This window comes from Bos indicus x Bos taurus, chromosome 17 (genome assembly GCF_003369695.1).
Source record: "Bos indicus x Bos taurus breed Angus x Brahman F1 hybrid chromosome 17, Bos_hybrid_MaternalHap_v2.0, whole genome shotgun sequence".
Lineage (NCBI taxonomy): Eukaryota > Metazoa > Chordata > Mammalia > Artiodactyla > Bovidae > Bos > Bos indicus x Bos taurus.
In genome coordinates, this window is record NC_040092.1 from 28118329 (window position 1) to 28139505 (window position 21177).

General features: G+C 59.9%; 1 protein-coding gene across 22 annotated transcripts in view; it reads left to right on the forward strand.

The window, feature by feature from the left end:
* FBRSL1 (fibrosin like 1) overlaps positions 1–21177 on the forward strand; it is an 84284-nt gene that overhangs the window by 32845 nt on the left and 30262 nt on the right. For all 22 annotated transcript variants that reach the window (XM_027567125.1, XM_027567132.1, XM_027567134.1 and 19 more), the window contains exons 3-5: positions 128–232; positions 2597–2632; positions 18848–18877. In XM_027567125.1, the coding sequence (XP_027422926.1) occupies positions 128–232; positions 2597–2632; positions 18848–18877 (171 nt within the window). The remainder of the gene's footprint in view (positions 1–127; positions 233–2596; positions 2633–18847; positions 18878–21177) is intronic.

The window sequence follows — 21177 nt, forward strand, 5'->3', positions numbered from 1 at the left end:
CCCCTCCCCGGGTTTCAGCCCAGAGGGACTGGGTGGGGTTAGGGAGGAGCCTGAGCATGGCTGTGCCCCAGCCCCACCCTGCAGGGTGTGTGTGCTGAGTCGGTCTCGCATCTCTCCCTGTCCCCAGATGAAGGTCGCAGTGTCCAGAGGGGGCGACCACAACAGTGACGGCGACAGCTTCCGAGAAGCCACCAGCTCCCGGAGGAGCAGTTCTCGGGACCAACTCAGTGATGTGAGTACCCCAGCTGCTCGCGGGAACACTTTCGAGTCCCTGGGGTGACTGCCCGGCCAGCCTCCAACCTTCAGCGGACACTGCAAGCCGTTTGCTTAGGGGCCCGGAGTCTCAATCCAGGGTTTTGTGCTCACAATTAGCATTTGCTTTCTTTAAAACCTAACTGTCTACTAATTGGGGCTTCCCCATCAGGAGGGATTTAAATGAGAACCAACCATTAGGCACGGGCAGGGGTGAGTGGAGGCGACCATGCTGGGGTGCAGTCCCTATGTCCAGCTGGGGGTAGGCTCGGGGTCGGTGCCCAGCTGGCGGTGGGCAGGGCTATGGATGCCAAACAGCTCCCACAGATGTGTCTAAAGAAGGGTGGAGGCAGGGGGTACGTTTCTGGCCCGATGAGCTGCAAACACTCCTGCCTGCCCAGGCGGACCTGCCTGTCTGCTCTAGCTGGCAGCAGCACGGGGCATCCAGCAGTCCAGGTCTCTGCCACTGGGGGCCACGCGGAGGGGAGGGTGCCCCTCTGAGGCACAAGCTGGCCTGGGTCTGGGGACTCCTTTCGGTGTGTCCTGTCTAAAAGGTCCTTGAGCTCAGGTCCCAGGGGGCAGGGGAGAGGGGGTCTTAGGACCCAGTTTGGGGATGACCCAGGCAACACACAAGGGCACCCACTGGGACGTGGCCAGCAGTGGGGGCGCAGGATATTCCTCCAGGGCTGCTGGGTCTCCCTAGACCTTGGAGAAGGGGGATGGGGCAGGTGTTGCAAGGGCAGGGAGTGGGGGTTGAGGGGCCCTGGGTTGAGGGGGCGATGAGGACTCAGGCGGAAGAGCCCCCCCGCCGTGGGAGGCAGCGCTCCTGGAAGAGGCCTTTGTCTTCTTGACCCCCAGCTGCAGGAGTGGCGGCCTAGCGGAGATGGGTTTTCTGCAGGGCTAAATGGAACGAGTCGTCTCTCATTATCATTTAAATGGGGGCTGGGGGAGGGCCGGCGCAGGAGGCCAGGAGGGGGGCCTAATTGCCCGGCTCCGATCTTGTTGCCACAAGATAGGAAAATAGGCTGGTAATTGTCTGGGGCCACGGGGGCTGCCCTAGTTCGAACTCCTCTAATTGCTGGCCAGGATGGGAGCAGGCGGATTGTAGGCACAGCACAGGCGGTGTGAGTGTGCAAGCCTGGGGGCAATTATGGCACCAGACCCCCCCACCCCCAGAGGCAGGGCTTGGTGCCTGAGCTACCCCAGGGGGTGAAGGACCCCCCCCCCGCCCCGCCCCGGCCACACACACACACACAGACACACACAGACACACACACAGACACACACACACAGACACACACACACAGACACACACACACAGACACACACACACACAGACACACACACAGACACACACACACACACAGACACACACACACACACACACACACACACACACACAGACACACACACACACAGACACACACACACACACACACACACACACGCTTGGCCTGGCAGACCCCCAGGAACTGGCCTGGGGCCCGGCCAGGGTCTGCCTGGGGAGGGGAGGGGTCCCCTGGCCCCAGCTGAGCTGAGCAGAGTGGTCCAGGCTGCAGTGGTCACCCATCCTTCGGAAGAATCTTGGCATCTGGACCTCAGTGTGGTCTGGCCCCAGGTCCGTGAGTCCCACACACCTCAGACAAGCTTGCCCTCGCCGGCCGTGTGAACACCCCCCCCCCAACCCCCACCTGCCGGGTCATCACGTCCTATCTCCCTGGGCCTTGGGGCTTAACCCTGGTGACCACCGCCTGCCCTGAGGAGCTGGTGAAGTGAACCTAACTGGTTTCTCCCGTCAGATCCTAACTGCCCATTTGAGCATTTGATCACCCTCACGGGACCTCTGGGGTGACTCTTGGCCTCTAGGCCACAGCTTACCCCCCCACCCCCATCTGACATCTGAGACCCCAGGATTACCTGCCCAGCTCCTTCTCAAGGAAACCTCCCAGACTTTCCCGCTGGACCCAGTGACCCTGGGAGGCTGGTGGGTGGTGAGGGAAAAGCCGACCTGAGCACAGAGAGGGGTTATCCCCTGGCCCAGAACCCCACATGGGAGAGGTGGGGAGCATCCTCTGGGAGGGGCTGAGCCCACCCCTGGGGAATGTGGGGGCTTTGCCGCCTCTCTGCCTGGAGACTTTGCTGGGCTGGACCATACCTCCAGGTCTGGGGGTGGAAGGTTCCTCTGTGGGTCCTTGAGCCCTGCCACAGGCTGATCAGTGTGGCCCCAGCCTGGGGGGTTCCAGCAAAGACCCAGGATGGGCTCTGCCTGCTCAGGTCCTCAAGGGAGAGGGTGGCCATCTGGGGCTGCAACCGGTTCCTGACTGTCCTTCTTCCTTCCCTGCAGAGCTCGGCGCAGGCAGTCTCAGGCAGAGGTTACTCCGTAAGTCTCCCACCCTCCTTCTGCTGTCTGCTCCCCACACACTAACCCCGACCCTCGACCCACGGGAGCCCCGACTGTACTGAATGCTGCCCCTAGGCTCGAAATGGAGTTTGAACAGGATGGGGATGAGCCAGAGTGGGCAGAGATTCAGAGGGAGTAGGACTCCGGGTCCTGCCCTGCAGAGGAGTGGGCAGTGGGCTGGACACCCTGGGTCCTGTGGGGCAGCGTTTGGTGTTGGGGTTCCTGCACGTGGAGAAATTGCAGCGTATGCCCTCCCCGCCCCGCCCCCTGCCCCCGTGCCCTGACACCCTCTCCCCAGCTGTGCTTGGCCCGGCCAAAGAGGCTGGACAGGGGTGTGAGGCCCCTGCTCTTAGCTGTCATCAGGGGCCCAGGGGCAGGAGGGGGGCCGGCCTGCTGCCACTTGATACTCCGGCCATGGCGGGGGCCACCCTCCCCATCCCCCATCCCCCAGCCCCCTCCCCACAACTTTATTTCATTTCCCCTTAAGTATCAGGAGGCCCGTTAATGACACCATAAAACCCAGAGCTCCATAAAAGCCGTTTCTGCAAATTTACGGCCGTTTCGGCTCATTGGAGGGCAGGGGCCTGGGCTCCGCCCGCCTCATCCTGCAGCTCCTGATTAACTGCGAGTTCCAGAGTTCCAGGGTCTGACAGGCAGGCTCTCTAAATCACAGCGGCTTTTTATAGGGTGTGTAATTAACCCATTAATTCCCCGGGTGGCAGGGACAGCCGAGGGTCCCTGGCCCTCCCCTCCCCCAGGTCCGCGATCCCTAGGTCTGCCAGCCCAGGCAGCTCTGCCTTCTGCCTCAAATCCTGGGCCAGGCTGTAGCATCTTTGAGCCTCTGACCGGGGCTGCTGTACACTTCTGGGCAGTGGTCCCAGGTGCCACCCAAGGGGTGCTTTCCTGGGAAGGCCTCTGCCCTCCTCGGGCAGCCTTTGTGCTCTCATCTGTTGTTGGAGTCATGGTTGGCGGCCCCAGGCTGCTCCTTCCTCCCATGGGCCTGGGTGGTCTTGATGCGCCAACCGCTCCTGACCATGTTGATGGGGGTGGTCGGCCAGGCCTGGACAGGACCTGCACTCTGGGAGGTGCCATATGGTCCAGGTTGGCACCAGGGCAACCTGGGGCAGTGATGGGGAGAGTTGGGGGCAAGACGCAGAACGCCCACCGGCCTGCACCTGTCCTGGAGGGTTGGGAGCCCCGAGAGGCTGGGCCCAGAGATACTCCATGTGGAGCCTCCTGAGATGCCCGGGGGCTGCTGGGGTCTCCCTGCCAGAGCCTCTGGGCAGCCCTCTGCTTCCAAACCACCTTGTGTCATTTGTGGTCTTCTCTGCAAAATGCTGCTTTGAATGTTTCCTGGAGAAGAAGTTGTAATTAACATGCCAACTGCTTGCAGCTTAGCCCCCACTGAGGCTGCACATGAGTGACAGATGGTGGGGGGGCAGCGGCCCAGCCTGCTGCTCAGCCCTGGGGGTTCCTGAACCATGTCTGCAGACACACCGGTGTGTGTGCACCAGGCCCTGGCGTGAGCAAGTGTGCCCACAGGTCCCTGACGTGTGCTGGGCAGCACTGCAGGGCTTGTATGGTCAACCCTGCTGGCCCTTTTGTCCAGTTGGCATGGTGGCAGCCTCCCCTGAGGCTGGAGGAGTAGGCCGGAGCTTAGAGGACCCTTGCCCAGCAGGCCGAGGCTGGGGGCTGGCAGGTGACCCTGCTGGGAGCCGGAGGGTGAGGCTTGGAGGCCGGCTGGGACCCTGCCTCTAGATCCAGAGTTCACCATGGAGCCCTCTGGCACAAGGGTGACACTCAGGCTGAGAGCCCTGTTTGTGTATGACTCTCAGTGCAAGGGAAGTGTGTGTTGTGTAACCCTGTATATTCACATGTGTCTATCTCTCCCATGTGCCCATGAGGTGGTATCTCTGTGTGGCAGTGGCAGGGCTCCCCAGCTGCACCCGGAAGCATTCCATGTTTCTCTGTGGCCATTTCTGTGTGAGTCTGTGTCTTGTCCTCTCAAGAGTCTGGAGGCGCCCATGTGTGTCTATGGATGCAGCAGGTGTGTGTGTGTGTGTGTGTGTGTGTGTGTGTGTGCCACACTGCATGTAAGTGTCCATCTGGGAGCCTGTGTCTGGACATGGCGCCGATGTGCCTATATGTATGACTGTGGTCATGCAGTATGTGTGTGACCTGTAGCCATGTGTCATTATGCGTAGGTGTATATGTTTGCACACACTTTGCTGTTTGTGTGTCTGCATTTAGGGCCTCAGGCTCAGGAGGGGTCACGCTTGTCCTTGCTTCTCCCCACAGCATCCCCTTGCTAGGTGACACAGGGCATTTGTTGTCTGACCTGGATTATAGACTGTACTTAGAAGTTTAATTTGCCAAGATTTATCCCCAGCAAATCCCCAATTATTGCCCATCCTCAACAATGTTATGTCCCGAAAGCTTGGAGCAACGTCCCCAGCACGCCGCCAGAGGTTCGTTAGTGCCATAAAATTAGTTAGAAAGTAATTTTCTTAATTTGACTGCTTGCAGCCAAGGACACAAGGATCCATCATCTCCGGCCGAAGCAGGGGACTTGGGAGTTTCCTTTATTAAAGAGAAATGAGGACCTAGACGCCTCACAGGCAGGAGGCTGCCCTGCCCCCACCCTGAGTGTGTAGCCTGGGGACAGGGCCTTGGACCCCGGTGATCCGGTGTCCTGGCAGGTGTCCTCAGGGTGGGTGTGGTCAGGGAGGGGGCAGAGAACCCGCTGCAGCCCCCACTGTCGGGAAGGGCCTCCGCTCAGGGCCACACTCCCAGTTCACCCCGGCTTTCCCCACCAATTCCTCCCATCCAGTCCCCTGCCCAGGCCCCTCTCTGTCACCCTCTGAAGGAAGCCTGCCCCCTGCAGCCCGCGGCACCAGAATGCAGCCAGCCGCTGGCCTCCAGGCTCCTCTCCCACCCTCACCAGCCGGATCTCAGCCTGAGCTGCCGTCCTCCCACCCTCCCTGGGCTGGGGTACAGCTCTCACCTCCAGGTCCCTCCTCCCCTCGACAAACATTTACTGAGTATCACCACCACTGGAAGGAACCAAACAGCCAGTGTCCCTGTCCCCGGGGAGGTGGTGAGTGCTATGGAGAAGTTTGAGTAGCCTGGCAAGAAGACCTCCCAACCCCGTCCTGACACAGGGCTGGGGAGCAGCCGGGCAAAGGCCCTGCGGTGGGAGGAGGTACCACCGTCAGGAACAGCAGGAGGGCGGGCTGGGATGTGAGGCTCTAACTGTGGGTTCCAAGCAGAGCCGCGGTGGGATTGGGAGAAGGGAGCGCCCGCCTGCACCCCAGCCAGGCAGCCTGGAGGTGGCAGGAGGCAGCTTCCACACCAGGTGCGAAGGGCCCAGGGTGCTCACCGGAGTCGGGTGGGGCCCCACCTGCCAAACTGCCAGGGTAGCCCCGCCCACACACATACAAACACACGAGGCATAATTAGCTGATTGACTTGATTGCCTTCAGGAGATTTCTGGAAATTTGGCTTGTTGGTTGGGCTGCTGACAGCTAATTTCCCAGAGAACCTGCTAATCTCCCATTACCTCCCCTGCAGCACCTCCCATCCCCCGTCTCAGGCAGGCACACTCTGGGCTCCTGGCACAGTTGAGTTTCATCTTTTCTCAGGGCCATGAGAGCCTAATGCAGCCTAGCACACCCCTGGCCAGTCCCTTCCCCTGGGAGCCTGGGCAGTTGGACAGAGTGGAAGCTAGCTGCTGGCGTGGCCCAGGCAAAGCTGACATGAGGGCTGGCGGGGCCCAGGCTGCTGCTGTGCCAGACAAGCAGTTGCTGAGGAAGTCTAGGAGGGGTGGGCGCTCATTTCAGAAACACGTAGACATCTGGGGGGCGGGGTCGTGAAAGGCTCTTGACGTCTGGAGCTTGATACCAGCTCATGGTCAGCGGCCTCTGTTCCCACGACATGGGGCCTGCCTCCACGGGCTGGTTGGGCTTCCTTACAGCATGGCGGCGGGTTACCAGGGTCCCGAGAGCCAGGAGGAAGCAGTAGCAGTGGTGTGGCATGGCTTCCTGGTGCTCTGTTACCACAGCCTCCCCACCTCTGTTCATGGGGAGAGGCTGTGGACGCCTCCTGTCTGTAGGAGGTGTGTCAGCAACTCGTGAGAGGGGTATGGGTGCATGGCAGCCTGAGGTACAGGCCGCCACCCGGAGCCCCTGCCGGTCCTGACAGGGCCTGTCACACTCGGTGGGCACAGCAGCTGCTACTGGGGAAGACAAGCATGCACATGTGTGTGTAACAGCTTGCAGCAGCCCACACACATCTGCCGAGCACCTGCGGTGGCCAGGCCCTGTCCAGTGTGGTGATGGATGAGGCCAGTCAAGCTCTCACCACAACAGCAGGGCTGTGTGTCTCATGGGCTCTGAGTGCCCGTGTGTGTTGACACGCGTGTGCATGCACTGGAAATGGTAGCTGTGGCTCTTGGATCTGGTTTCTTACCCAGCCACCCTCACCCACTGGCAGAAGGGGCACAGTCTTGCCTTCTGGGAACCGAGGCGCTGGGGCTCGGGAGGGCAGGCAGGGAGACTCCTGGGGATGGGGTACCTGGTCGGCCGCATGTGGGTCACTTGCCAGCTTTGCTCCATGAGCCAGGGGCAATTGTGGTTGAAGAGGAGGCACAGCACGTGGGGGACTCGGCTCTAGTGAGCGTCCAAGGGCAGGAAGGCTGGTGGACATGTGCCCGGGGGGCCCCTGAGCCACCTTGAGACCTGCCTGCCCCATGCCCACCCAGGAGCAGTTCAGCCCCCCTGACAGCAGAGCTTGCTCTGGCCAGCGCGGGCCTCCCCTAACCCACCCCGCACACAGCCATGTAGTGCAGGCTCCGTCTTTACGAGGCAGGTTTATGACATCCATTACCCTGCTCCTTGGGCCACTTCCGAGCAGCCGTAATTTGTACAAAAGCAATAAAAGCCCGTCAGGCTCTCCCCAGAGTTGGGAGCTGAATGCTCCTCTCGCCTCTGAGCACAGGACAGCCCTTCAGCCGCTGCTGGGAAGTGGCTGCTGCTCAGAGGCCACCAGGGATGGCTGGAGTGGGGTGGGCAGTGTCCTCACCTGTGGTGCATCCCCAGCCCGTGTCTGGCCTGCCTCTTGTCAGAGGAGCCACTGTCCACACACCCACCCATCTGTCTAGTCCTGTGGCAGCAGAAAGAGTGTGGCCTTGGGGGCCTCTGTTCAGCTTCCTGTGGGCAGGCTCTGCGCAGTGGGGGGCTCTCCAGGCAACTGGGCAGCAGGTTCTTCCTAAAGGGAGAATAAGATAAATAGACCTGCAAGGAGATCAAAGCAGTCAGTCCCAAAGGAAATCAACCCCGAATCTTCATTGGGAAGGACAGATGCTCAAGCTGAAGTGCCAATACTTTGGCCACCTGATGTGAAGAGCCGACTCATTGGAAAAGACCCTAATGCTGGAAAAGATGGAGGGCAGGAGAAGGGGTCAACAGAGGATGAGATGGTTAGATAACATCACCAACCCAGTGGACATGAATTTGAGCAAACGTGGGGAGATAGTGGAAGACAGGGAAGCCTAGTGTAATGCAGTCCATGACGTAGCAGAGTCAGACACGACTTAGTGACTGAACAGAAGGTGAGCAGGTGGCCTGCACAGTGCTGTAAGACGGTGGTGGTGCAGGCAGAGGGGTGCTGGTAGGGAGGGATGGGTGCTAGATTTAGTGAGGTGCTGGTAAAGAGGCAGAAGAAGAACTCAAGGACTTGGGACTTGATATGAGCGGTTCCGAGTGGTGCTGCAGGTGTCTGACAGCTCTGCCTGCTGGGGCTGTCATGTATGCATGCTCTGGGCCCCTATGTGGCCATCCTGTGCAGGCAACTGGGTCCTTGGCACTTCCTCTGCTGTCCCACAGAGGTCAGCCTGGCCAGGGCGGGGTGAGCACCAGGCAGGCCAGGGCAGCACGCCATCCCCCTCAGGGCTCTAGCATCTGAATTCCAGGGGTCCTGAGGACCCACCTTCCTGGCCAGGAAACTTCTGGTGGCTACCTTATGTCCTGCTGGACGCTAGGGTGGGAGAAAGATGCGTCCTGTGCTCCCTGGGGGTCCCCGACCTGCTCCTGTGTTCCGCTTTCCCTCTCATGAGATAGCACCCCAGCATGTGCTGGGGGGAGGCCATCCAAGTACCCACACATGTCACAGGTTGGGCTGGCGCAGACCTGGACAGCCACTTGCCCCTGTGAGCCCTGGGCACCCCGCCGCTTGGACTCCGGGCGCTTGTCCCAGCAGGCTGGCTCAGCCCTCTGGGTTAGTGAATTTTCTGACTCCTGACTCTGCTCTATCAGGAACACACCAAAGCCTCCGAAGGTCATGTGTGGCCCCCAGGTGTCACATGAGCAGGGGAGGGGCAGGGATGGCGGAGCCAGAGGCACTAGCTAGCCCCTGCCCACTGGGCAGCTGCACCACAGGTCCAAGGCTCTGCAAAGCCCCAGGGGCTGAGGAGCCCACTGGGCAGGGCTGAGCAGCATCTTGGGTCAGGAAAGGAGGGGAAGCCGCCACTGGGTGCCACCCAGTTCCCCAGTCGTCTGATCTGTAAGAGGGAGGAGCCACGGTACCCAACCCACAGGGCTGTGGGGAGAATAAACGAGCCTGCCAGGCTCCCACTGTTACTCTCTGTGCTGTGGGGCAGGCCAGTGTCACACTCCACGTGTCTGTCCAGGGCGTCACTGAGGCCTGCGGCCTCTGTTCCACTGGGGGCACAGCAGAGCAAGTCCTGGGGTCCCTGCTCTGATGGGGAGTTGGTGGATGCAGTGGGTGCTTCTCAAGAGTGCTGGGCACTGCCGGGGTTTCTGGGGACAGCTGTGCCAGCCGTCAGGGGCAGCAGGGAAGTCAGGCCAAGGGCAAATGCGTGGTGGGGTGCAGGCATGCCAGGGCCCCGAGAGGAAGAGGGGAGGGGCCTGCCAACCCACAGCTTCAGCAGGCTGGTCCCAGCCACCCAAGCCATCTGACGTTGGCACTCCTCTGGGCGAGGCACCCCATGAGAGCTTTGGAGAGCAGTCAGCCAGGCAGACTGGAGCTGGGAGGCCCTCTGCTCAAGCTGGGGGCCTGAAGCTTCAGGCTGGGTTAACCATCGGTTGTTAAGTGACCAATTGCACTGACTTAGTTACTTAGGACACCTGCATTCATCCTAACAGTTTCTGAGGGCCGAGCATTCAGGAGTGTGTGGCTCTGGAATTCTCTAGAGGACAGCTTGTTAGGGAGTGAGAGGCCAAGCTGTGGACAGCAGGGTCGCTCTACAGTGAACTCTGAGAGAGCTTGTGGGGGCCACCACAGCCCCCTTACCCGTGCTGGATCTTCGCCAGCTTCCTCCCCGACCAGTCACGAGACAGCTTCTGCCCCTGGACTCATCTCTCCCACCCCTACCTCGGCTGTTGCCACCCTCCAGGGCAGCTGTAGCGGTGGAGGGGTATGGGGGGGTGGGGATGGGTACATTCCTCTCCTGGCCCAGCCTGGGGTGCAGGCAGATCCCAGCCCCTCAGATTAGCACAGAGCAGTTCAGGTCTCCTGGAGGCCCCAGCTGCCCTTGCCCCTTCAGATAGCATGACCTGAAGGATTCCAGTCCAGTCAGGGCCTGTCCCAGGAGGCTGGACACAGACGCTCTGGGCAAGCCTGCGGGACCCCTCAAGGCTGTGGCCACATGTGTCAGGAACCATGGCTGGAGGGACAGTCATTCTGGGGAGCGGGTGGGTGACGGGCCTGGCCAGGCCGCTGGGAGCTGAAATTCAATTATGCAGAACAGGCGGGGCTGCTGGGACCCAGAAGGTTAGGGATTCATGTTAACACCGTTCTGGTTAAGACTTTTTCTGTTGATAAATAATTCATAAGGCAGTTAGTGCTTTGAGTCTGACAACAGGAGAATATATTAATACAGTCGACTCCAGAAAGGTCAGCGGCGGGCGGCAGGGCCGGGGGCCATCTTTTATTCATTCCTGACAGGGGCTCATTCATTATTCCAGCCCAGCGAGGGCTGATCGAGCAAAGGGAAAGCCGGCTTGGTGTGACACAGTGTCCGCGGTGTGCGGGAAGGACTGGACCCAGGCCCTGGAAAGGCCCCTGAGGTGGAGCCCAGGGCTGCGGGGTCTTCTGAGGGATGCCATCTGTCCCCCTCCAGCTCGGGCGGGGCTGGGAGTGGTTGGAAAGTAAGTCCTAAAGTGGCGACTATTGGCTGTCCCCAAGTCTTTGTGGCCCCCTCACTGTGGGTCACCTGCCACTCCAGGACCCAAGGTCAGAGGATTGAAGAGAACCCAGAGATGCCCGCTCTCATAGGTGCCATGGAGGGAGGGGCCGATGGGCAAGAAGGGAAGCGGGTGCATGAAGGGGATGACAGAGGAGGGGAGAGGATGTAGAGGGGCCCCCTGAGGCTCAGGGTCCAGGAGTGCCATCTGAGGGGAGGCCCGTCCTCTCGGGCTACCTAGGGGATGGGCGTTTCTCAGGGAAACAGCACGCACTGGACCCTGCCCATCATGTGAGTGTTTGTGTGTCGGTGAGTGTGTGTATATGGCACTGAGTGCGCATGTGCTTGCATGCAGGTGTAATTACAGTGTGGCCGGCCAGTTGTGGGAGCAGGTTGTGACCCTTGAGGCCTGTGGAGATTTGGATACACGTTTGCCCTAGGAATGAGGCGGATGTCGGCCGCAGCACTGAGCAGTCATGGGAAAGAAGTTTATGGGGCAAAATGACTCATTCACGCTGTGAGTGCCAGGCCCAGGTTCCAGCGTGGGTCCTCGGAGCAGAGGCTGTGGGGTGCTCCCAGCACATGCTCTTGGCAAAGTCACCCACAGGACCATGCCCCAGTTCTCCTTGTAGTCTGTGGGAACTGCACCCAGAGAAAATGAAACATAACTTTGTGTTTTTCATAGCAGTTACAGTCAAGGCTCCAGTGATTAGTAGGTTTTCAGCTTCAGGAACTTTGTCTGACAGAACATTCCAGAACTGTGTGAGATACGAGGCAGTGTTGTGGGGCTGGCCCCCACCACAGGCAGCAACCCCACTCTATGTGACACCCAAAGCCCCCTCTGGGTTCCATCCCCTGGAGGCCCCATGAGGGGAGGAGGAGAGTGGGACTGGTCAGTGGTCAGAGCAGAATCATCCATGTGTTCCTTCCTTCATTCATTCCCTGCCTCCACTGTCCAGGGTCTGTATGTACCCACCTGAGTCATTCATTCATTCATTCCCTGCTCCCAGTGTCTGGAGTCTGTGTGTACCCGCCTTAGTCATTAATTCAGTTGCTTACTCCCAACCTGCTCTGGACTGCAGGAATGAGATCTTTGTTCTAAGGGAACTTGGGTTTCAGTAGAAGGAGGCTGATGTTAAATAAATTAGCAACTAGTTTGAAGATTGGCTGCAGGGTGAGGTCCGGACTCTGGACTAGCGCTGTGTGGGGTGCTGCTCCACACAGAGCTCAGGGAAGGGCGAGGAAGGCAGCCTGGCAGGGGTAGGGGGTGTGGCCGCCGGTGGGTCACGACGGCCAGGCGTGACAAAGCCCAGAGTTGTATTCCAGGTTGGGGGGATTGGCTTTTTCTGTGCCGGCCTCCCCTCTCACCAGGCACCAGCTACACTCAGACTCTGCCCTCTGAGGACAGGCCACACACTGGCCACTCAGCATCCTAGGCTCAGGGCCTGAGATGTTTCCAGGCTTCCACCAAGCCTTGTACTGTCTCCATGGGCTTCCCTCCGAGGCTGTTGTCAGCCACATGAGAACATGCAGGAAGAGACCCTGGAGGCAGGAGCAGGGTCACCAGCCTCTTGTCCCTCAGGCCCTATGAAACCCACTGCCCTGGTGGCCATCTCTTCTCAGCCAGGCTTGGTGGCCTCTGGGGCCCCAGAACTCTGCTACTGCCCTCCATGAGCTCCGAATCGGCCGAGGCACAGCTGGATGGATGGGTTAGTGGGGCTTGCTGTCCTGGCCCCGAGGGGCCGTGGGGCAGGCAGATGGGCAGGCAGTATGGAAGGGGCACCTGCCCTGGGCAGACTTGGGCCCCTCTGTCCTCGCTGCCCCTACCTGTGACGGATGGCATATCCCCCCCAGTGCATCCCTGCTCGGTAGCCTCCTCCCCACCTTCTCTGCTCACAGAGGAAGCTGCGCCCTGGCCATTAGGATGCAGTAACTTAATTGCTCATTAATTGGGTAATTAGTGCTTTGTTTTGCTTTGAAGCCTAAACAGTCATAAAAAGTGAATTAGCTGAGTAAATAAGAATAGAGTTTTCAGGATCCACTATCCAGATCTCCTGTCTAATTAGGAGTTCCTGGGTTGAGGTGGCCAGGGGCAGGACAGGGATCTCTGTCTAGTCTCAGCTGCCACGAGTGAGTCACTGGCATGGGGCCCTGACCACATGGGCCAGGTTAAGACCATGGCTTTAGGAGCCTGCTCACCCACCCTCCATCCATGCCCTGGGAGGGCTTCCAGGCACCCTGCCTCAGTTTCCCCATCCGTAAGCAGGTGGATCTGTGGTGGGGACTTGAGAAGTGTGGAGAAGCAACCCCAGTGAGCATCAACCCAAGCCCTGTTGTCTTCTAGGCCCCTACCTTTCTCCTGCCCCCACTCCTGCCAACCTCATAGCCCCAGGGCTCGCCTGTGGGAGGATGGATAGTGGCACAAGGCCTTTTGGGGCTTGGACTCAGCTTGGGCCCCTGCTCACTGGCCACGTGGCCGGAAGTAAATCCCTTTACCCTTTGAGCCTCTGCCTTCTCATCTCATGAAGTGGGCCTATACCACAGAGGGCATGGGTGGCTGCAGCCTTCTCCAGCCGTGTGCCTGACTCCCGCCGCTGTACCGCCCCGCATTTCAGACCTGGCCACCCGACGACCACGGCTGCCCTGGTCCATAGATGGGATAACGAAGGCCCCAGCACTGCCCTGGCCACCCCCACTCCCGAGAGCCCCCAGGGTCTCCTCCTGACAGGGCCGGGGAGCCTGGCTGAAACCCTCAGCTGCAGTGCTCACTCCTAAGGTGGAGGTGAGCATACAGGATGAACAGCAGCCTTGCAGCCCACTCTGGGTGGTAACCAGACAGCGCAGCCTCCGCCCAGGCTGCTGCCCACCTGGGGTTCACGCTCCTCATCTGGCTCTGTATTTTCGCTGAATCGCTTAGCTGGAATGTGTTCTGCTTCCCCGCGGAGCGTTTGCAACAAAAATGAAGGTGACACCTCCACCTTTATCAGTGGAGAAGGATGGATTTCCACTCAGGGTGGGTGTGGCGTTCCTCTGCTCCCTAGAGGGTGAGGGCCTGCTCTTCTCTCCCAGTTCTTCCAAGGCAGCTCCAGCAAGCAGGATGTTTAAGAAGCTGGGGCTGATGTGCAGGGCCACAGGAGGCCGGGAGCCCTGAGGACAGATGTGTCCTGCCCACATGGATACTGCTCCTGGGCCCCACACACACGTGGCACCATGTGGCCCCACGGCAGGTCGTCTGACTCTTCAGGTGCCATGCATTCACTGGGGCATTTGGCAAGATACCCTCGGGTAGAGCGCCCACTGGACTGATGCCAGGTGCTCACGTCTGAGAAGCCTCAGAGCACGACTCCCCATGTCTCGGCACACACACGAGAACACACCCAGTGAGCACTGCCTGCACCAAGGACCGGTGTCACCTGAGCTTCCCCAGGTGTCCCCCAGCACACCTCCAGCCTCATGGCTGCGGCCCAGGGCAGGGGTCAACACCACTGTGCAGCGGCTCAGATCTTCCTCCCCTCATACCCGGGTGGGCTCAACAGAAGGTCCTGTTGCCTTCCACTCACACGCAGACCACAGATCCTGCCGACTTTCCCGGTTGGCAGCTGCTCAGGCCTTTGCAGGTGACCGTGCCCACGGCGAGCCCAGCCCAGGCTGAGGGGTGTGCGGCCCCCCTCTGCCCCCTAGCAGGTCTGCGGGCAGGGCCTCCGGGGCCTTTGCACAGCGTAGGCCCTGCTGCTGGGACAGGGACCCGGCCCACCTCCCCCTCCTCCCCAAGCACCAGGCCACACTGCCCCTCGGCCCTCTCTGACCTCTGGATGGAGGCTGGGTTAGGGGTGGTCTTAAACACCCTCCCCCCAGGGCAGACCCTCTGTCTCCATCGCACATGGAGGGACCCTACTTGTCCCCACAGGTGACTCTGGGCCAGCCCTGGATTCTAGAACGTCTGGTGGGAGCACAGGCTCAGCAGTGAGGTCTCCTTGCCCATGAATTTTTCATGCCTTTGTTTGAGGAGTGGGAGACCCGCAGCCTTCCTCGCGCTGCTGTGACACGGTAATTAACGTTCACGCTGAGAGAACAAGGCCAGTCTCTATGGCTGCTGAATGACCGTGTCAATTTGTGGAGGGTGATGATTTCTGGAAGGGACTCGGTGATGGAGGCTAAGCCCCGCAGACCTCCTGTGCGGTGCCCTAGGGGAGCAGTCACTGTCAGGTGAGGGAGTCTGTGTGCAGGCCCCGAGCAGGACTCGGGTGCCTCCAAGGGCTGGTCGGATAACATGAGGAAGGGGCTGGGGCAGACTGTGGTGATGGTGAAGGTGACAAGGGTGATGATGGAGATGATGGTGATGGTGAAAGCAACCGTGGCGATGGTGATGACACTGACAGGTGATGAAGGTGAAGTTCATTCAGTGACAACAAAGGAGATGATATGGCTGTGGCAGCAGCTCACAGTTAGAGAGCCCAGCCTGCCAGTCAGCTGCTGTTCTGAGCGCTCCAGTACAGTGACTTGTTGAACCCCAAGCCCACCCCACTGTGGAACCTCTCACCCCCTTCTCTACAGATGAGGAGACTGAGGCTCCAAGAAGTGAAATGAGTGGCCAACATGACTAAGTGGAGGAGTCAGGACAGAGCCCCAGGATCGGGCTCTAGAAGCCTCTGTGTGGCCATGTTCCTAGCATGTGACAAGGACCAGCACTCTGGCCCTCGACGTCAGGAGAGGCAGGGTGGGGGTCACAGTGGGGCCCCGCTAGCACTGGGCAGAGCTGTCATCTGAGCATGTGGCTCCCATTCTCAGTAAGAGGCAGGATTTCGTGAGGAGTCTCCAGACTTTTAAATGTTGGCAGCAATTCTTTTTAAACATTAGGACAACGGAAGCCTCATCTAGCTTTTGGCTTCTTAAGCCTTGTCTCAAGGCCTGTCCACCCGTGGATGGGGATCAGGGAAGGCTGTCAGTTAAGCCTGGGGGCTACCACGTGTCCCTTGTTATATCACCTCCGTGAACATGGGCGACACACAACGACCTCAGACATCACAGGTCACATCTGTTCGCAGAGTGACGCGGTGGCCTGGGGCGTGGAGGAGCTGAGCTCGGCGGCTCTGTGATGCAGGACCCTGAGCTCACATGTGTCTGACCTACGCTGGGTGGTCATGAGCTCCCAGCAGGGCGCCTCCCCCCAGCCACTCTTTAGAGTCACCTGGGTCCCAGGCATTCGGGCTGACATAGCCTGAGGTCGCCAGGTGAGCTGAGGTGCACTCGGGACTAACCCTGGGCTGACTGACAGATGGGCAGAGGGGATGGCCCTGGACGAGTGGCCCTACTGCTTCGTTGTTTGCTGGCTTGACTAGGCTGGGAGGAACTGGTAGCCCAGTAGAGGGGTGTGGTTCCTGCTGAGTGGGATTGGAATTAGGGGCAAGCAGGGAAGGTTGGGGTTGACGTTGGGCTCTCATATGGGCCAAATAGGGCTCCCTGTCTAGCCACCAGCCATTATGGTGAGGAACACGAGCCAGCACTTCCAAGGCTGGGAGACACCTCCTAGAAACTCCCTAGGTTAGGGCCTTCAGCCATTCCAAAGGGGAGGGAAGCCCTCATTCTCATCCTTTTTGGAAGACAGCAGTAATTATATTGAGTGGTGGTGGTGATAGTGATGATGGTAACGGTGGTGGTGGTGAAATATAGCATTTCACTGTATATAGTAATGAGTATGTGCCCAGCCCTAGAGCTTTGTACATATTCACTCATATAAACCTTACAACAGTTCTGTAGGTGGGCCATTGACTGTTTTCCAGAAGCATACTTGAGGAACAGAGAGGTCATGGCACTTGCCCAAGGCTGCACAGCGGCGGTGGCAGCACAGCGTCAGAGCAGGCATCTGCCCCAGAGCCGTGTCTTGTGCTCCCTGCACACCCAACACTTGCCTAGGGTCTGTCGCCTTCTCTGTGGGCTCCCTGCCTGGGCCCCCACCCACCCCAGGGTGACAGTTTCCAGGGCCGCCCAGCCTAGCCCTGTGAAGGTCGCCTCGCTCAGGCAGCTCCCGCAAGACAGATGTGGCTCTCTTTCCCTCCTTGTCCTGATTAATTGCCTCATTCAATTCCGACTCTATTGCAGTTAAACATTAATTCAGTAGGACTTAATAATGTGAATTCATTTACGACGCAGCCTGTGCTGGCTGAAAACGGTGAGCTGTTTGGTTAATTACAGGCTCCATGCGCTCGCTGGCAGGCACCCTCACCCCCCTCCTCAATGTCACATCATTTAGCTGTCACCAGGGGCCTCTTCCAAAGGTGCAGGAGGGCTGTGAAACCGGGCCTGGGGCTGCTTCCCGGGGAGCCGAGGGACAGGTGTGCTGTGCCCGAGACCCAGCCTTCTGACGGCTTGATGGGATCACAGTTTCCACTTCAGGGGCTCCGTGCCACTAATTAGGCATAAAGAGGCCTGATTGGGGGTCTCCGGCAGCTCCGCTATTTCTGCAGGATCAGAGACATGCCAGCCCTTCTCCAGGCCCCGCTCCCCACAGGCCACGACCCCTTAGTCCCTTCACCCCTCTCTCCTGAAGTGCCAGTCACATGGTTGCACACTTAAGAGCACAGTCCGGGCTCTGCACGTGAAGCTCTGTGTGTTCAGGCTGCTCACCTTTCCAGCTTCACCCCACACACTCCCCTCCTCACCTTCCTGCTCTGCCTCCCAGGTGTCAGCCACCCCGCTAGAGCTGGTCAGCCCCGAGGGGCAGGGTCCTCTTGCCATGGTTGTCCAGCGAGGAAACTGGGCCCACAGCCCCTTCTGCCTTTTGTGAAGGGACCCCCCCCACCCCCCAGAGGTCTCGGATCAGGCCCTGCAGGGTGCACATCAAAGCTGGGAGGCAGAGGGTACATGCAGCTGCTCTCAGCTTCAGGAAGATCCCCCCAAATACCAATCCCTGTTGCCACAGGTTCCAGGTTGGGGTTCCCACCATCCCCAGGGTCACTTTCCCACCGCGGTGAAGCCCAAGGCAGGCTGGCACAACTCTGTGAACTCTCACTGTACCACTCTAGCCCTTAGCCCAGGGCATGGAGGGTGTGTGCCCCGTTGCTGAGTGGGTCTGGGGTGGGCTCCCCCCCAGAAGCAGCATGTGTCTGGGGAACACCCCCACATGTCTGCCAGGGTCCCATCAGCCTCCTGTGAGTTCCAGGGAGATTTATTTTCAGCGGTATAATTCACTTGACACAAACATGTCACAATTACAGCTGCTGGGAAGAGCTTCTTTTTCCTTTATATTCTTTTAGGGGGGAAATTGCTGTGGTTTCTAGAGCAGCCTTTCTTTTTAGAGCTCTGTGCTTACTGGGAACTGAAAACAAAGATGTGTTTACACGATTGTCACAATCTTTCCTTAACCAGCTGCTCTCACATGTGTAGCGGTTTCTACTGGGGCGTCTGCAGGGGCTGGGCAGTGGGAGCTGGCGTCCCGGGCGCCCCCACCCTGCCCCCACCCTCCTGTTGCTCCGAGGCTGGGCTTTTGCGTCTCCCTCCGCTGAGCCCTGGTCCATGGGCCTCATAGCCACTCAGGAGCCCCTCTTATCTCACCGACCCCCACTGCCAGGGAGCTCAGCACCTGAGAGAGGACCAGAGGGGAGTGGGGTTTACTCCATGTGTTTCCTGGGGTTACCTGGTGGCTCTGGGCCAGCTTGGGCCTGGGGCAGTGGCTGGTCTGTGTCTCCCCGGTCACGTGTCCTCCTTTGTCTCACATCTGCCTCGCCTACACCTGTGCCCTTCCCCCGCACCAGGGTCTCAATGGAGCTCTGACCCAGAGCTTGCCAGGGGCCCCCAGATCCCTCCCAGCTCCTGGTACCTGGGCCCCTGGCTGGGGCCACCCCCACCCCAGACCCAAGGCCCTGAGTCAGGGTGGGGGTCTGCCAGAGCCACCGCCTCTGGCCCTCCCTACCCCCAGCCCACATTTTCACCGTCTCACCCACTAGTGGCCAGCCTGCCTGCAGGACACTGACTCCCCTCTCTCTCTCCCTTTGCAGTGCGACAGCGAGAGCGACGGGGATGACAAGGTAAGCCACACCCCCACACACACTTCACCTGCCCGTCCTGCTGACCTGGCCTCCTGGCAGGCTGGGCCCCGGAGACCAGGCAGAAAGGTTGTGGTTCTCCTGTGGGGCATGTGGGGGGTGGGGGTGGCCTCCCGGGTGTGGAGGTGCCAGCCTGTCCTGGCTGAGGATGCCAAGGACGTCATGCTGAGGTGCTGCTCAGGCTCCCTGGGACTGCAGGACCGTACCCCAGCTCCTGGCCTGTCTGCAGCTGTCAGTCCAGGGTTCCCTGGAATCGGGGCACCATGGGCAGAGCAGGGGCCACGCTCTGTTGGGCCAAGTGCAGCCCCCAGTGTTTCCAAGCTAGGGGTTGTAAACATCACCCCCAAACAGACACTTCTGCTAATAGCAGCAGTGCCTGGTCCCTCACAATCCCCCCAGTCCCTGATTTTCAGGAACAGTGAAGTTTCCACTGTCTCAGGCTTTATGAAGTTAGCACAGGGACAGCGAGGGGCCCTCCCACAGTGCCTGGCCCTCACTCAAAGCACTGTGGGGCAGGACCTGCCACTACCCGATGCAGATGTGGCGACTAAGGCACAGAGAGAGTAAGAAAGCTGCCCCAGGCCACACAGCTGGAACCCAGGCAGTCTGGCTGCACCATCTTTGGTGAACAAGTGAACAGCCCACCTGAAGAATCTTAGATGGTGAGACTGGCAGGAGGTGGCCGCACCGACGCGATGGAGCCCCTGGTCCTCGGGGTGGGGCCCGGGGGCTGGCGCTGAGCACCGTGGAGGACGAGTGTCCAGGCAGTGAGGGCAGTGCACATAAGGCACTTTGTGAGAGGCGGGCGGGAGGGCTGCTGAGCGCTGTTTGCGCAAGGTTTTGTGAACTGGAGCGTGGTTCCATCAGAGGGTCTGTGCGGTGTGTGGTCATCAGTGCTACCTCCCTGGTGTGTCCTGGCCTGCCTGGACTGGAGCTGTGGATGGACAGACGGCCAGCCCCTCTCCTGCAGGCTTCACGCTTTAGCACAGCTCAGCCTGTGAGCAGGTGAGCAAGCGTGGAAAGAATTCAAAAAGGCTGCCTGGCAGGGTGAGCAGGGTCAAGGCAGGCCTGTAGCGCACACCTGGGATCCAGATGACAAGTTTCATGGCAGGGGTACTGGTCTGGGCCGGGTGAGTGGTAGCAGTGGGAATCACATGGTGGATAGAGGAGGTGTGGGTGTGGCCACGGGGGAGGTCAAGGATGTGCTGTCCAAAGTGAGTTGGCCCAGATGCCCTGTGGGGTCGCTGTGGTCTAGACCATCCTAGGAAGGTGACGAGAGGGCAGGGCAGCTGGGAAGTGTCTCTGGTCCTGGGTGCCCTCCCCTCAGCTGTCCTGTGAGCAGACAGGGCATGGTGGGTGCCGGCGAGGTGAACCCCGGGCCAGGTGCCGCATTGCCACAGGCGCTGTCACTCCTGATGCCTTTAATGAATTAGATTATAGCACCTGGGAGAGGGCCATGCTGGCCCTCAGCATGTTGTCCTCAGCACCTCCTTTCATTTAAAACCAACATGCAGGAAAAGTGCTCTGAAGCCGAGGGATGCTCTGAGGGAGGGTGTGGGAAGGGGGTTTCTGAGACCCTGAGGCTCCTGACTGCGCCTTCCAGAGCTGCCTGGTCAGCGCTGGCCCTGGCAGCATTCTCCCTCCACCCTTTGGTCCACCGTCCTGCAGGAGGCAGGACCCTGGGAGTGGAGACCAGGGGCTGGAAGGGCAGAGGCAGGGCCCAGCCGCACACAGTTTCTGCCCCGAGCACTCACACCGAGAACTGCATGGGGCCATCAGCTCCGAGCATCAAGGCCGGCGGGCTGTGACCGAGGGTGCTTGGGGGACCGTGGCTTTGACTTCCTCTACAGTCACACCCACCCTCAAGCTGGCCCAGAAGCTCACTCTGGCCAAGTCTGGGGGTGGTCTGGAACCCGTGATTCTTTCTGGCGATTCCCTGTGCAGCCTGAGGGAAGAACTCCTCTCTGGGGGGTCTCTGAGAAGTCCATGGTCCGAGTCCCAGAGCCCTCTGCTGGGAGGAATTGGCTGGGTTCTGTGTTGGGGCCTCAGGGGCTCCTGAGGAGGAAGGGCTGAGTCCAGCCTTCCTCACGCTGACTGGGCCGGGGCCACAGTGGCGGGCCCTGAGTGGGCTGCATGGGTGATGTGGGGACACACCCAGTCCCGAGTGCGACAGCCCATGGCTCCGTTGCAGGGCTGGCCAAGGTCAGGAGGGAGAGAGAAGCCGTCCACTCTCCATGCCCCCGTGTCCCCACCTGCTCCATGACTGATGGGGGCTACAGTGA